This window comes from Diaporthe citri (genome assembly GCF_014595645.1).
Source record: "Diaporthe citri strain NFHF-8-4 chromosome Unknown scaffold_11, whole genome shotgun sequence".
NCBI classification, from domain to species: domain Eukaryota; kingdom Fungi; phylum Ascomycota; class Sordariomycetes; order Diaporthales; family Diaporthaceae; genus Diaporthe; species Diaporthe citri.
In genome coordinates, this window is record NW_025064856.1 from 304,759 (window position 1) to 322,005 (window position 17,247).

The window sequence follows — 17,247 nt, forward strand, 5'->3', positions numbered from 1 at the left end:
AACTTATTCAACCTCATCATACCACGGAAAAGTTTTGATCTAATGTCAATTCCTAGAAACTTGCTGTTAATGCGATCTTGCTCATTGGGTATTCTCTTGGCCAGACTCTCTGCACCCTGTTCTGGAGAGCGCAGTACAAACCCAGGAATTATGTGCCCTATAGCATTTGCCTTGTAGGTCCATTCATTCTCTATCTAGAAGAGTCCAAGGAGCCATGGCCTGACGCTGTTATTTTAGGCATCTTATGTCTGCAATTTTATCTTGCTGTTTACCATTCGTTGGCTGCTCAACAAAGAGAATCATCGAAGAGATGCCTGGCAGGCGAAATATCCGGTGGGAACGAACGGTTATGTGGAGAGGCTTGATTCTCATGGGCAGCGTTACCGTCAAAAGGTCGATAAAGGGCTATTGGACATGACCGATAGACAAAATACGTCATTCCGGTACAGTCTCTGAGATAAATTTGGTATAACCTCACGTGGGGTGACTTGAACTCCCACACTGGTTTGTTAGGCTCGCGGGTCATCTTCGTTCACTTTTTGGAGCTTTTAGATGGACTTGTCAAACCGTGCGAAACGCGTCAAAGAGTCTCGCTCAGAGAGTTGGTCACAGTTCGGATTTCTTGAGGATGCCTGGAAACGGCAGGTTGGGAGTCCATGTTACCAAGGAGGTCATGAACGAGGAGGCTCTGGTTGTACATTACTAAGTAGGAAGTGTGTACTTCGAAGATCAAAGGCTGACATTGTTCAAAATTTACACTCCAACCCGTTTCCTCTGAATATTCATAGTCGGACAAGTTCAGAGTGTTTGTCATAAAATTTGTTTTCCTGGGTGTATGTTGCCACATAACGCAGTAAAAGAGGTTGATGAGCAGTAACTGAAAGATGGTTCAGCATCAGTCGCCATCGAAGCGTGAGTATTAAAAAAAAAGGACTGTGTATTGGCATTTCGCGACCTGATCCACCTAACACAACTGGCGATAAATTGAACTTGGTGCCTGAAGCTCTGCAGAAATGCACCCCAGAAGATCATGCACCGAATATATCTTACCTATGACCTTCGCCGAACCTTGAGGGAGAACCAAAGCCCATATCTGCTCGGATTTACGGAGTTTGCAAAAGTGTTGGTTTTACACCTCCGGCGTGCCAAGAACTCTGTTCTCTGGCCCCTGCAAAGCCTCGGCATCTTTGCCGGCGTTATCCTAGCCTCCTCTCGGTCTCACATGGTGGTCTCGGGTCAGGTTCACGTGAAACAGCTTGTTGATAATTTATCTTTTGTGGCGGCTCTGAATACCTTTCTTCCAATCGAATTGTTATTGAGTCCGAGAAAAACGCATCCTCAAGTCGTGACCACACAACAAGATGAGTCCTCAAAATGGCGATGAAACACCGGTCGAAGTCCCCGTCCTCATAGTTGGCGGCGGAGCCAGTGGCTTACTGGCCGCGTATCTGCTCTCGAAGCTCAGAGGTTAGCATTTGCGACGGCTGGCATATTTTCTCCGGCCACTGTGCTCAATAAGAATACCTATGCAGACTTGCTGACAGAAGTTATAGTGAAATGTCTCGTTATTGAAAAGTATTCTACACGATTGGCTGCGCCCAAGGCCCATGCCATCTGCCCAAGGAGCTTCGAGCTTTGTAGACAATTTGGAGTCGACACAAGGGCATTGCGCCAAATCGGGACGCCTCGTGAAGATTCCCACTGGGTGAACTTTCTGGCCAACCTCAGTGGAGAGAAGATTGGGTTCCTGCCATACGAAAGAATGGATCCTGATGTTCTCAACGAGACACCTGAGGTAAATGACCAACGAAAGTGCTGGCTCGCCACGCAATGCACTTTGCTGACCATGAATTTTGCGATAGATGATTCACAACGTACCCCAGCCAGAGTTTGAATCGTTCATTGCAGACCTTCTCCAAGGCGATCAGAATGTTATAACTAGAAAAGGTGTTGCTTTTGAGTCCTGCGAGCAGGTCAGTTCTTGTCAAATGCAGCCTTCTGTCGATAATTCCACTATCGCATGTGACCCGGATGGTAATTGACAAGCTGCAGGCCGAAAATCAAGTGATCACTACCGTCGCGTCGAGGGATACAAATGATACATACCAAATTCGCTCAGACTATGTATTGGGCTGTGACGGTGCAAAGAGCCAAGTTCGGAAGTGGCTCGGCGTAGAGAGCGAGGGAGAAGATAGTTGTAAGAAACCATTGCGTAGAACCTCTGATCCCCCTCCCGTGCCCTCGAGACATGAAGAAGTCTCTTGATTTGTATCTTCGAACTCTGCCGTCCTCATTCTGACACCAATATCTTCACAGACGAAACAATGATGACCATCCACTTCAGTGCAGACCTACGACCAGTAGTCGGGAAGCGAGTTGGCATGCTGCACTGGATCACCGACCCAGCCTGCTCAGGGTTCATCATCGCATACGACCTGTCCGGTAATCAAGTCTTAATCAGCAACTTTGATTCAGAGAGGCTGCCGCTGGAGAGCTGGACTGAGGAAATCGCCCGTGAGACGGTCAGAGCAGCGATTGGGCGCGACGACGTGCCCTTCGACGTTCTCAGCTACAGGCCATGGGTCCTGAGCAGAAAGGTCGCAAAGCAGTACCAAGTCGGCAACGTCTTCCTCTGCGGCGACGCGGCACACTCTTTCCCGCCGACGGGAGGGCTGGGACTCAACTCGGGGCTGGCGGACGTGCACAATATAGCCTACAAAATTGCCGCAGTGCTTCAGGGATGGGCAGGGCCTAGGCTTCTGGAGACCTACACCGAGGAACGTCGGCCTGTGGCTGTAGTGAATGCAGCACAGAGCGTCAAGAATGGGAAGCAGATATTCTCCTTTTTGAAGGCTCTAGGCACAGCTGGGATCAAGGACGTCCAAGAAGCGAGGGAAAATCTGTTGCGGAACATCCATACCCCAGAGAAGCAGCAGATGATCGCTGATGAGGTAGAGGGACAGAGAGAGCATTTCGACAATGTGAGTGCACGACTCTGATGCTTACGCAAATGGACTCGTATGTTGACATTCTCCAAGCTTGAAATCCATATTGGCTACGTCTACGGAATGAACAAAGCACCAGCCCACGCATCACATTATACCCCCAAGTTTGTGCCAGGGGCTCGTCTTCCCCATGCATGGGTAAGAATTAAGGGTACCGCGCCACTACCGCCGGTCGACGTCTCTTATGTCAAGGAGTTCTCGGAACAAGATATCAAGTCACGGCAGTATTCAACACTGGACATATGCCCGTATGATCATTTCACACTACTTGTCGGCTCGCGAGATCAGTGGGCCGAACGCTTTCAGGCGCTGGAAGCTGCGATGAAGCAGTGTGGTGTCAGGGTAGCCCTCGTTATTGCTCATCATGACTTTGACTTTGTGTACGAGAGACAAGAAGAACTTTTCGCTGCCGAAGGGAAGCTGAGCTCTGGAGGTGGCCTGCTTATCAGGCCTGACCAGCACATACTACGTCTCGTCCAGCCAACGGATTCTGTGCCGTCGATCGAACAGTCATTGGTGGAGCACTTGGGTTTTTCATTTCAAGATGAATAATAATTTCAATATGCCACCGCGCAAAAGGGGCCAAATATAATTTTCGACCTAGACCCTTCTCAATTTGGCATACCACCCCACGTTTTTTTTCTTAGACTCGATAGCTTCAGACTCGAAATACCGACGCCTCCGCTCCTTGCGTATTGACCCTACTGCTGTGTAAACGGTTGGCCCGGGGCTTTTGTTAGGAAAGCAAAGAGATAGTCCTTCTTTGACAGAGGGACTCCCTTCATCCGAAGAATGGCATAGGCTGTCTGAAGGTGGAAAAAGAGATTCGGTATGACAAAAGTTGTAACATAGGCGAAAGCTGTTGTCTCGAAGAGAGTGGGCCCAGCCTTCCTGTTCGGATGTTAGTATCTCCAGGTCAATTGTCAAAATCGCAATGCTGATCCTTGACTTACACCTCGACCGTCTGGCTTTCTTTGCCGTTGACGTCTTCCGGCTTGACACCCTTGATCAACTCCTGAGTCCTTTTGATCCGGGCGAACAGCTGCTCGAAAGTGGTCTCGTCATCCTTCCATTCCCCGACCTTTACACCAGTGATCTTCTCGACGAATGACTTGGTCGCATTTGAAACGGTCTGAACCTGGAAGGGCAGAGGCCGCATGTCTTCGTAGAGCCTTGCTGTGGCATATTCGGCATTGACGTCAATGTTGTGCTCCTTGGCATGAGCCTCGGCCCTGGTGAGAATAGCCTCGATAGACTCGAGGGAGTTGACCAACATGGGAACAAAACTGTCGTAGAAAGAGGAGCTAGACATCTTGAACTGGGGTCTGCGGACGTTTGGAAATGTCGAAGGATGTGTTGTTTGGCACTGAACGAAATGGAGCACCTTAGACCGGGATCGGGTGGAGAGAAGACAATGGTGAGAAGCTAGCACCAAATTCGAGCTAGAGGAACTCGCCCAACTTATTATATGACCATTCATGCACTTTCAAAACAAGTCGCCGAGCTGAGACTCTCCTAGTGCCATTCGGGGCCTTCGTTCTCAGCACAACCCCTGCCGTTATGTCTGTCTCGTTCTGTTTACTAATGCAGGCAGATTACACTGGGGAACAGGCTCATCTCAGCGGGTTCGTCACCAATCACGGCCGTAGACGCTGACAAATTCGCAGGGGAACAGGTGTTTCAACACGGACACGGTGCAATTATACTCCCGCCATCACAAATCCATACAGCAGATCAAATGCGAAGTGCATCGACGGAATGGGCGTTCAAGAGCGCGAGAAGTACGTGAGATATGTGCCAGAGACTGAAGCTATCGTGAAACTTTTGTGCCAGCGAATTTGGATACAGTATTGAGTGGTGGGCTGGTTGGTTGTACCAACGTGCGAAACTTTAAGCAAGCGATGGAGCCGGGCTAACGGCGCGGCCCGACGGACACGGCCAATCTCTTTGGTTCCTGGGGCTGTTGCGCGATGAGCAGAAGATATCGCATTATCGTCCGAACTGGGATTGCTTGCCGGAAAGCACACCCACAAGATAAAAAAAAGAAAAGGTACATATTCAAGTACTCGTATTTGGCCAACAGCACGGATGGGAATTATTTGTGGCGCATGATGTCTAGAACGGAATTCGAAACACTGAAGCTAGGCATGTGGCTATTAAGTCGTGCGGGCAGGGAGTTCCTGGCTTTGGTACATCTTTCTTGTTTTGCAGTGTCCGATGTGTAGTTGACTCTCAAATTTGTCCCCTCTATTTCTATGTAGCCATAAGTATAGTATCATCTGGATTCCAGCCTCAACCCTGAGGTCCAAGGTGATCTAATTTATATTGGACGAGTTCTCCCCGCTCACAATCACGCCTTCAGACTACCTAATGCTACCTGGTACCTACAGAAGCAGGCCAGATGTCTTCCAGGCTTTGACATACTTAGCAATGGTTTCCACCGAGACAGCGTCCGCATTCCGCAGGGTCGTTGAGACTTCCCGGGCCCTTGATGTATCCAGAACAATTCCTCCAGCTGACATGCGCTGGAAGTCTTTGAGCAGGAAGTCCATCAAGGCTTCGGTGCCGAAATCGCGGTTTGCAGAGGTCTTCTGGCCCACGAGCCTCGTCCACTCTTCAAACTCGACAAGACACGACGCGGGATGTCCAAGCTCATTCGCGATTGCGGTCATGACAGCCGTCCAGTCTTGTCGGACAGGATTCTCCACGTGATAAGCCAGGTTGACAGGGTTCGGAGACAAAAGCAAGTCGGCCATGGCTGCGGCCGCGACGTTGACTGGCAGCCATGACAGGGTCTATGAAAACTCATCATTAGCCGGTCATCAATATGCAACAACACTGGAAGCTTACCCCATGCAACAGCGGGAATACACCAGTCTCGTGCGATATCTTGATCAGCGCGGGGATATGCTCCTTCGCGTTCCAGTATCCACTGCTCTCGGACCCAGACAGCTGTCCCGTCCTAACATAGCTCACCTCCATCTCTGCGGACCAGTCTTCGGCGGCTTTTGCGAGAACACGCTCGCATACTAGTTTAGCCTTGCCGTAGCCGAGACTGCTAGTGCAGAGTGGGTCCGTGATGACTTCCTCGGGTACGACGTGGCTGCCGCGGACTGTAGGATACTCGCCCACGGCTGCGATCGACGACACAAAGAGCAGCCGGGGCTTGACAAGGGGCTGGCTGATATGAGCACCCCGGGCCAGCTGAAGGAGGTTTTGGAGAAAGGAAAACTGGCTCTTGAAGGACTCCAGGGGCCGCTGAAAGTCCACAGGCCAGGCTGCGTGCAGGATGTGGGTGACCTTGCTGCACAATCCTTCGTAGGCGCCGCCAGGCAGGCCGAGTCGTGTCGCAGATGGGTCGCCTTTGGCAAAAGCAACTTTAGTCCTCAAACTCGATGGTATCACTGCGCCCTTCTTCTCCGCGGCTTCGATTTGCTGCTCGACCAGGGTGCTGGTGTCTACATCACGCTCGCTGGAGGTGCGCATGAAGCAGACAACTTCTGACACCTGCGGGAGAGATATCAGGTGTGATAGAAGATACGAGCCAAGGCTTCCAGAGCTTCCGGTTAGGAGCACAGTATGCTTGTTTTCCTTTCCTGGTAGACTGAAGCGCGACACGTATTCGTGAACTAGGTCATCGTCCTTGGCGGGTGAGGTATCTTTCTTCAGGGCCGCACAAAGCTTATTTATGGAAGTGTGTCTGTAGACAAAGTCGGCTGTGATTTTAGCTTTAGGCAAGAGATCTTGGCTCTCTTTCACGATGCCAATGATGCGTCTCTGGATACGAACCACCTGCAGCGAGTTGACGCCATATTCGAAGAAATCATCATCGGGCCCTAAGGATTGAGGAATTTGCAACTCCTCTCTGACTAACGCAGTGAGTGTGTCTTCGAGACGGTCTGTCGTGGGGTTCGAGACCGTTGCTGAGCCCTCTTCGAGAGATTTGCTGCTGTAAACCCGCCGGACTTCTTTTTCATACCGACGGTATGCTTCTTTTCGCAGCACAGAGCCCTTGTCAGACCTCGGCAGTGTCTCCCCTGGGCCCAGCACCACAACACTTTCCATGGAAGAAACCTGAGCATGGCTGTCCATTTGCCGACAGGCCTCTTGAACGATCGGCCATATTACTCGCTTAAACTTCTGGACGTCTGTCAGTGGCTCAGCCGGCTCAATGATCAACCCAATCTCAGACTCCCCATCTCCGAAAGCCAGCGCAGCTCTGACGAAATTGCTGTTGGCGACCTGAGACTCGAGAATCTTCGGTTGCACTTTCAGTCCGTTGACCAAAACGAGCAGGTCACCCTGCCGACCGACTGCTCGAAACGCTGGTGTTCCGGACTCAGGGTCCTTCTCGAAACGGTCTTGGAGTTCAAAAGGCTCGCTCCATCCGAACGGCGTGACAGAAAGCTGATAGAGCTGTTGTCCACTGACTTCGTCAGTCCCGTTGGATTCAATTCTGACGTCCAGGTCACTTCTCAGAGGCCAATAGTGCCAGTTATAGGCCTTTTGTGGGACCATAAAGGGGCTGAGGGGACCGCTCTCGGTAGATCCGAAGTGGTTCAGAAGCCTGATTCCTTTGTCGACCAGCTGGTCTCCTACGGCGATACTGAGTGGCCCTCCGCCACATGCTACATATTGCAAAGTGGTGAGATGCGCTATGCCTTCTTCGTCTGGGAGCTTTGAGATCTCCTCCAGAATGCATGGCACCGTCGTGAAAGACCTGGGCTTGAAGCTGTGCAGGAGAGTCACCGATGACCGCGCCGTTGGAACCTCATGAGGTGGCGGTAAAAGGATGGGCTTTCCGGTACCGAGCGACAGACACGCAACAACCAAGCCGAATCCCTATCGTCGCGCTTCGGGATCAGTATAATTACTGATGCATTAGGATTTAGAGAAGTCAGCGGAGGCTTACATGGTACAGTGGAAGCATGGACAAATTCAGTCCTTCAACATCCTCAGTCTGAGTTGGGCGGTGACAGCACGCATACCCGAGCAACATCTTGTGCGGCTGGTAAATAGGCTTCGGAAAACCGGTCGTCCCGGAAGTATGCAGGATAACAACGTTGTGGTCCGAGTCGCTGAGAAAGTGCCGGGGCGCACATATTGTGACGTCAGCTGGGATAGTTTTGCCTTGCCATACTTCATACAAGTAGTCCTCAAAAGGTCTTGCAACTTGTATTTCGGTACCGCCCCTGCCATACTCGAGACTTGTTGTCTCGAAAGCTGCTTTGACGGCGCCAACATGTCGGGGAGACGTGATGACAGCCTGTGCCTTGAGAGTCGTGAGAAGATGCTGGATGGAGGCGGGATTGAGGCGAGGGGAAAGCAGAATTGCAGGCACGCCCAGAGACAGGAGAGTAAACAGGTGAATCACGAGGCCTATATCGCTATCCAGGAGTAATGCGACCGGGTCCGGCTTGACATGGGTCTGGCACGCGCTACTTGAGCTCGAATCGTCAATACCGACAAGCCATCCTCGCAAATCACCAGAGCACTGCCAGACCGCATCGCGGAGCTGGCGCATGCTGACCTGCGAAGCTCTCCCTGTCCCTTCATCCTGTGGCTTGAGTGCTTGCACACAGTAAAGAGCGTCTGGATTGACCTTGGCGTTGTACTCGATAAGCTCGGGAATAGTGCGTATAGAAGAAGAGGCCGAGTGTTGCTTCAGGTCGAGATTTGCCGGCTTAAAGGCTCGCTTGGCCTGCGAAGGAGAACCACCACTTGGCATGATGTTATATGTCATTTTGTCCAGAGACAGCTGGCAGTGAGTGGAAATAGGTGCTGAAAGAAAAAGCTTCTCGATAGTGACAGTAGCACTCTTTGATATTTGGCGTCCGCTGCTTCGTTGCTGAGTCATTTCGGACCGAGTCCAGAATGAACGCCGCCAAAGGTTGATATTTATAGGACCCTTGGGACGCAAGGGTGAATCTCGCTTTGACCAGGCTAACCATGCAGGACTCTCCCACACACCCTGCGACGTCGGTGGTCCCTGATTGCAATGGCCAACCCTCCATGAACATGTGTGCCCACTCTACCGTGTTTTCCGAACACGGTGACGCAACCGGACTGTTCATTCGCGTGCACTAACGTGAAGCCGTCGCCTCAATTGGTCCAAGTCAATTCAACGTCAGTGCGCATGATTGGAATGCAGGGGAGGGGGATGGGGGACTCAGGGTGTTTGCAAGGCACAGCATAGAGGCGACAAGGAGCACTCTCCACAGGGTAATTCATACTCTCATATGCAATCAATCGTATCGTTTTGGCGCTAATGAGCTGCATAACACACCACACCCTTTTTCCTCCTTACTTCATTTTTTAACTATTTTTACCTTTTATATAATAAATATACCCTTAACCCAAATATACCCTATATTAAAAAATAATTGCTTCTTTTTTAATTCTTTTAACATTTATTTAAAAAGAGTAAAGGAATTATTTAAGGTAATGTGGTTTACTATTAAGTGGCGGATATTACCAAGTAGCGGATTTTTCTAACTTTACCTAACTTTTATTAATCATAACATTACGTTAAGGTAAATAAATTAATAAAAAGTTAGCATTAATTAATGCTAACTATATTTAATTCCTTATTTTTAATTTAATTTTATTAATTTAAAAGCATTAACGTAAGTATAGTGCTAATTTAAATAAGTTAACTTTTAATAGGAAATATGCATTTAGCATTAATTAATGCTAATTAAGCTAGATTTATTATAATATAATTAAAATTTAATTAATTAAACCTTTCTTTATCTTTTTTATAAGTTCTTGCATTATGCTTAGTTTTGCTGTAATTGCTATATTATTATTTAATTAATTTACCGCGGATTGCCTTTTTAGCATTATTACTTATTTTATTAGCTAGCCGCTTTTCTTTTTATTTTTCTTAAATAAGAGCTTAAGATTTCTTAATAATAAGTGCTTCTTTAAGCTGCATTTAGGTTCTTTTAGCTCTTTAGCATTTAATAAATATTATATTAATATTCTTAAAAGTATGGACCTAATCTTTTAAAATAATAAGTTTATGCGCCATTACTTTTATACCCTTTGCCATTTAATCAATAGCCTTTATAATTAATATAAGGGAGCTCCTTTAATAAACGGAAATCTTGCTTTTAATAAAACTTAATTATTAAATAATTTATTAAGCATTTAATAATATTTAAAACTTATATTTTTAAGGAAAAATAAGGAGGAATTATATTAAAGTTTATAGGCAGATATTAAGCTTAGAAATTATAAAATTAAGGTTTTAAGGAAATTTTAGCTTCTTTAAATGCAGATTTAATGTTTTTTATTATAAAAGTCTTATTATAAGCTGCCTTAAATGCAAAAAAGAACTTAAATTTAATAATATAATTAATAAAGGCTTAAATAAAAAGGTTAATCTTATTGCTATTATTGGCGGGTGCAGGGAAATACGTGAGAAATGGTATCATGCTAAATTCCGGCTGGTTATAAAAAGCTAGCTTTTACGCTTATTTTAAACATTCTTAAAGAAATTAACTCTTTTCTTTTCTTATATATTTAATGCTTTAATTAAGCTTTTCTTATTCTTAAGAATTTCTAAAATACTTACCTTTTTCCTTTTTTAGCTTCTTTTTATTCTTATTCTTTTTCTTTATTATATTAAAAGCTCCTTCTTAAGTTATCCTTAAAAGGGTTTAGCAAAACCTATTTTTTATTTATTTAAATAGCTCGTTTTTACTAATAATTTAGCTTAAGCATAATTTTAATTTTATGCATTTTTAATTAATAATAAGAAAATTAAAAAGTTAGCTATAAGTTAATTATTTATTAATTTTATTTCTTCTTATTTTTATATTAAATATTATTAAATTATTTTATATATTAACTTAAAGCTTTAATTAAAGCTTGCATTTATCTTTAATTTATTATAAAGAAAAGTTAAGTATAATTAAACTTATAATAATATTATAAGTATTTTAAGATTATTTTTTAATTTTAAAATACCTTTTATGCTTTTATTATTTAAATAAAATATTATCTTAGTTTTATATTATTATATTATTAAGCTTTAAACTTATTTTAAATTTCTTGCTAAAGATTATGCTTAAATATAATAATAATATAAACTTAAAATTAAAATAATAAATTTAAATTTTATAAATATTATTTAATATTAATTAAAAGTGCTTTAAATTCTTAATTAATATTTATTATTATTATTATAACTTTAAGTTTAAAATAAAGGGGGTTATAATATAAAATTAAGGCGCTTATTTTATTTACTTATAGGTTTAATAAATAGCATTATATTATGCATTTTTATATTAATTAAATTATATAAAAGGCTTAAACTTAAAGTATAACCTTATTTAAGCTTTAATTAAACTTAAATTTAAATTATTAAAAGTTTAATATAATATTAATAAGCAAGGCATTAAATATAAATTTAAAAAGCTTTCTTTATTATAATTTTATAATATTTATTTCTTAATAAAATATTCTTTTATTAAGTTTATTTTATTTATTATATTTATTAATACCTTTATCCTTTAAGTTTTAATTTAAATATTTTATAATAATATTAAAAATAAATTTTTTAAAAATAATTGCTTTAATTAAAGATATTATTATTTTTAATTTTTTTTTTATTATTATTTTAATAGGAATTATTATAATATATATATTATATTTTTAAGCTTAAAGCCCTTTTAAATTTGCTTTTATTTTAAAAGTATCTTTAAATTTTAAAAACTATTTATCCTTTTTTACTTAAAGTTAAAAAAGGAATTTTAAGAAACTTATTAAGGGAAAAAAGAAATTTAATCTTATTTATTATTAATTAAAGCATTAACCTTGCTTTAATTAAATCTTATAATTTATTATTAGCAATAAGTTAAGGATTTAAATTAATATTTTAAAAATCTTACTTTTTATTAATATAATAATTTTATTATAAGTAGCTTTATTTATAATTTATAATTTAAATACTTTAAAGTTTAATAAAATTAATATTATTAAGGTTTTAAATAACTTTAAAATTATTATTTATTAATTTTCTTATTTAAATAATTAAATCTTAAAATTATTTAAGTAATATTATATTATTTTAAATTTAATTAAAGTAATTAAAAGCATTATTATTAAATAATTTATTTAAAAAGATTAAAAGGAAAAGCTTTTTATCTTTTATAAGTTTAATAATTAAATTTATTATATAAACTTAATTATAATTATTAAAGATATTATTTATAATAATCTTTATAATAATTTAAAAGTATAAAAAGAAAAAATTATAAAATATAATTAAGAACTTAATAATATAAATAATATCTTTTTTATTATAATTTAACTTTTTTATAAGGCGCTTTTATTATATTTAAAAAAGTAATTAATAAAGAAAAAAATTACTTATAAGTTAATAAGAAATATTTTTTAATTAAACTTTAAATATACTTTATTAAAAGTTATTAATTAAGAATTTAAATATTTTAAGTAAGATAAATATTTATTTATATAAAATAATTTTAATTAAAATTTACTTAAATTAAAAAGGTTAAATTTCCTTTAAGAAAGCTAAAATAATTTTAATTTTTTAAATTACCTTTAAAATAAAAACCTATAAGCTTAATAATTTTTATTTAAGTTTAATTATATTAATATTATTAAAAAATATAATTAAGATTTATAAAATATAAATAAATTTATTAAAAAGTTTATAAAGTTAAAACTTAATTTAATTAAGTTTAAAAATAAATTTAAATTATTTTAATAAAATATTAAAGCTTTTTCTTATAATAAATAATAAAATAATTTTAAAATAATTAAGCTAAGAGCTATAAATTTAATTTAATAACCTTTAGTAAAATTTAATTAAAATAATTTTAATAATAATAAGGCATAAAGTATAATTTTAATACTTTTCTTTAAAAAGAATAAGTTATTTAAAGTTTGCTATAGCTATACTTTTTAAAACCATAATGCATATTAATATAATAAGCTTAAGCAGCTTTTTTAAAAAAGCTTATTAATAGCTTTTAAGCTAAAGGAGTTATTAATATTTCTTAGCTTATTTAAAAATATTTAAGCTAGCTTTTTAAAGTATTTAAATTTTACTTATATTTAATTATATTAAAATTAAAGTAGCTATAATTTAAAAAAAAATATTTATAATTAATTAAAGTTTTTATTTAAAAAAGAAAGGTTTAATTTACCTTATATAATTAAATATTATAAGCTTATTAAGGTAAATTCTTTATTTAAAGGAAAGGCTTTATTAAAAGCCTTAAAAGTAATTAAAAAGCTTAATAATTAAAAAAAAGTTAGCTTAATTTTAATATTTATAAATTTTATAAATTATATAATTTATATTAAAAAAAAGCTTATAATTATAAATAATAATAAATACTTTTAAATAAATATTATTATAATTAAGAAAAAGTATATAGCTAAGGATATTAAAAATTAAAATAAAGTTATAAAAATTATAAAGGTTAATTAAGCTTAATTTAAAGATTTTAAAAAAGCGGAAGATAATTAATTTTAAATTATTAATAATAAGTTATAATTAAGAAATAAGAAAAAGATAAAGAAAAGGGAAAACCTATTTATTAATTAAAATTAAACTTAAAAGGAAAATATTAAATTTCTTATAATAAAAGTAAGCTTAATAAGTATAATAAATTTAAAATTAAAGAAGCATACTTAATAATCCTTATTACTTAAAGAAAAAGTAGCTTAAGTAATTTTAGCTATAATTATTAAAATAAGTATTATAAATATCTTAATGCTTAATAATATTAATTTAATCTTAATTAAATACTTATTAATAATATAATTTAAAATATATATTTTATTAAAAATACTTTTTAAGTTAATATATTTTAAAAATTATATTAAAAACTTATCTTTTAAAGTTAATATAATTATATTCTTAAAAAATAATATTAAGGTTAATATTTTAATTAATTTATTATAAATTATTTAATATTAAGTTAATTTTATTATTATATTTATTATAAATATAATTAATTAAGGATATTTTAATTTAGCTTATTTAATAATTTATATAAAAGTAAATAATTATTTTCCTTAGTTTACTTTTTTAAATATTAAAGCTAAAATAAATTTCTTACCTTTATTATATTATAAATATAATAAACTTTTATATACTTTGCTTAATAATATAAACTTAATAATATATAATAAGAATTTTTTATTTTTAATTAATATTATAAAAGAATAAATTTGCATTAATTTAAATAAAATTAAAGCTATATTTTTTTATTATTAATAATAAGGCCCTTAATACTTTATATTATATTCTTTTAAAAATATCCTTTTTTCTAAATATAAACTTAATATTTAAATAATTAAAGAAATATCTTTATACTTATTTTATTTTTAGCAATATTAAGGTAATATATAGTTTAAAATAAAAGAATTAAAAGCCTTTTAAAATAACTTTATTTAAGAAAACTTAAGTTTTTTAAAAATATTTATTAACTTTTAAAAGCATTTCTTTATTTTCTTTAAATTTTAATTAAAGCTTAATATTAATTAATATATTAATTATGCTAATTTATTTTAATATTAATATAAAAGAAAATAAAAAAGTTTTAAGTATCCTTTTAAATAAGGATATAAAAAGTTTAGTTTTTATATTTATAAAAGACTTTTAAGCTAAAGTTTAAAAAATTTATTAAGTTAAAAGGAAAGTTTAATAAATATTAATTTATATTTATAATGCTTATTTATAAAAAAGAATTGCATATATTAAAAAATAAATTAATAAAATTCCTTTTACTTTAATTATTATTAAATTAATTAATAAAACTATTTAGCTTTTAATTAAGACTCTTTATAAATAAATAAGCATTAAAATGTATTTTATAAATAATTATTCTTTTAATAATATTATTTTTAAAGATATAGTTAATTAAAAACTTATTTATAAAAAAGGAATAAAATTAGCTATAAATAAAAATTATAAAAGTAAATATAATGCTTAAATTTAGCTTAAATTCTCTTTAATTAATAAGGGATTAAGATTAATGCTTAATTAATTAAATGCTTTTTTATAAAAAAATTATAACTTTTTTTTAAAATAAGAGAAAGAAATATTTATTTATTTACTTTTTAATTAAAAGAAATTTTTAATATAGGGATTAATTTTATATTACTTAAATTAATATTAATATAGCGTTATTATAATTTATTTAAATAATTCTTTATAAAATATATTAAGTAAAGATAATTTAGCTTTTAAAAGTTTTAAAAGAAATAATTATTAAAATGCTTAGGAATTAATAAGTTAATAAGGTTATTAAGGAATCTTATATTACTTATAAAAATTAATAATTTCTTATAGAAAAGAAGGATTTTAATTATTAACTTATTAATAATATTTTAAAAGTTAATAAAGTTATAATTAAAAATGCCTTTATTTTGCTATTAATAAATAAGTTTATTAAGAAATTTATAATATATAAAATATTATTTCTTTTTAATTTTTTTTAAGATATAATTAAATTAAATTAAATAAGAAAAGTTAAGATATTATAATTTTCTTTATTTTAATTAAATTATTTTAATAATATGGCTTATTTATAAAAGCTATAAATTTTATTACTTAATTTATATAATATATAGTTTAAATTTTTTATAACTTAATTTTTATAATATATAAATTTTTTTTAAATAATATTATAATTAAGGGTTTAAAGATAAGTTATAAAAATAAAGAAATATTTACTTTATTAAGGATTTAAAAATATATAGCTAAGTATATTAAGAATTTTAATAATATTTTTTATAATTTTAAATTAATTAAAGAGGTAATTAATATTGCTAAATTAAAATAATATAAATAGTAAGTTAATATTATTAATTATATTTATAAAATATTTAATTTATCTTTATTAAATAAGAAAATTATTAAAATTAATAAGTAAAATATTTATAAGAATATAATTAAGCTTAAATTCTTTTTAAGTTTATTAAACTTTTATAAAATATAAATGCCTTTTTATAAGATTATTGCTAAGTTATTATTTAACTTTTTAAAGAAAAGTATGCTTTATTAATAAATCTTAAATTATTAAAAAGTTATAAATGCTTTTAAAGTTATAATTACTTTAAAGCTATATTTAATTAATATTAATTATTTTAATAATAAGATTATTTTTATAGTAAATATAAATTTTAAAAAATAAAGTATATGCTTTATATAAATTAAAGATAAAATGCAATACTTAATTTAATATAAGAGTAATACTTAAATAAAGGCTAAAAAGCTATATAATATAATAAAGTAAGAATATAAAGTTATTTTATATATAATTAAGCGTTTATGCTTTTATGTTTATAGTATTTACTTTATCTTAAAAATAAATTTAAATATTTTAATTTAATAATTAAAGGGATTTACTTTAAATATATTAAGCGCTTATATTATAAAGTAGTTAGCTATAATTAAAATATATAATTTTATTATTTATTATATTAAAAGCTTTAAAAATATTATTATAAATATACTTTTTAAAAAGTTATTAAGATTATTAAATAAGGTAAATTATATCTTTAAAGGAAATATTAAGAATTAATATAATGCTTTGCTTAATTAATTATTTTAACTTTAATTATTTAATTAAGAATTATTATTACTTAATAATTATTTTTAATTAAAAGAATTACTTAAAATTGCTTAATACCTTTATTATAAAACTTATTTTAAAAACTTAATATTATAATAATAATTATTTTTTTATAAAAAGGCTTATTATTTCTTTATTTATAAAAGAACTTTTTAAAAATAACTTAAAAAGGATTTATTATAATAGCAAGTTATAAATAACCTTAATTAAAGGTAGGAAATTATTAAGAATTGCTATACTCCTTTTAAGTATTATAAAAGGGACGCTATTTATTTTTAGATTTAAGCTATATATTATTAAAAAGGAATATATATTAATATTAAAAAGGTTATTGCTAATTATTCTTATTATAATAAGTAAGATACTTAAATTTATAATAATAAAGTTATTTTTAGTATATTAAATTAATTATTTATTAAGATTTATATTAATATTTAATATTTACTTTTTAATTAAAAATATAATAAGTTAATTAAAAAATAATATAATTTAGTAAGATGGGTTAAAGCTATGCCTTTTAAGATGGCTAACTTAAAAAGCATTAAAAAGTTCTTTATTTAAAAATTCCTTTTTAAATAAAGGCTTTTAATAAAGATAATAATAAATAAGGGATAAAAGAA

At 33.6% G+C, this 17,247-nt stretch overlaps 3 protein-coding genes across 3 annotated transcripts; 1 reads left to right on the plus strand and 2 right to left on the minus strand.

Annotated features, from left to right (window-relative positions):
• Positions 1–1,762: 1,762 nt before the first annotated feature.
• Positions 1,763–3,557, plus strand: INS49_003868 (uncharacterized protein; the record flags this gene model as incomplete). Its single annotated transcript, XM_043164658.1, has 5 exons — positions 1,763–1,795; positions 1,863–1,973; positions 2,053–2,197; positions 2,317–2,981; positions 3,039–3,557. The coding sequence occupies 5 exons, from the start codon at positions 1,763–1,765 to the stop codon at positions 3,555–3,557; spliced, it is 1,473 nt and encodes a 490-aa protein (XP_043018308.1).
• A 149-nt stretch (positions 3,558–3,706) lies between these two features.
• INS49_003869 (uncharacterized protein) lies at positions 3,707–4,317 on the minus strand (the record flags this gene model as incomplete). The annotated part of the gene is made up of 2 exons (XM_043164659.1): positions 3,707–3,896; positions 3,959–4,317. The coding sequence occupies 2 exons, from the start codon at positions 4,315–4,317 to the stop codon at positions 3,707–3,709; spliced, it is 549 nt and encodes a 182-aa protein (XP_043018309.1).
• A 1,072-nt stretch (positions 4,318–5,389) lies between these two features.
• INS49_003870 (uncharacterized protein) lies at positions 5,390–8,748 on the minus strand (the record flags this gene model as incomplete). The annotated part of the gene is made up of 3 exons (XM_043164660.1): positions 5,390–5,800; positions 5,856–7,847; positions 7,918–8,748. The coding sequence occupies 3 exons, from the start codon at positions 8,746–8,748 to the stop codon at positions 5,390–5,392; spliced, it is 3,234 nt and encodes a 1,077-aa protein (XP_043018310.1).
• Between the last annotated feature and the right edge of the window lie 8,499 nt (positions 8,749–17,247).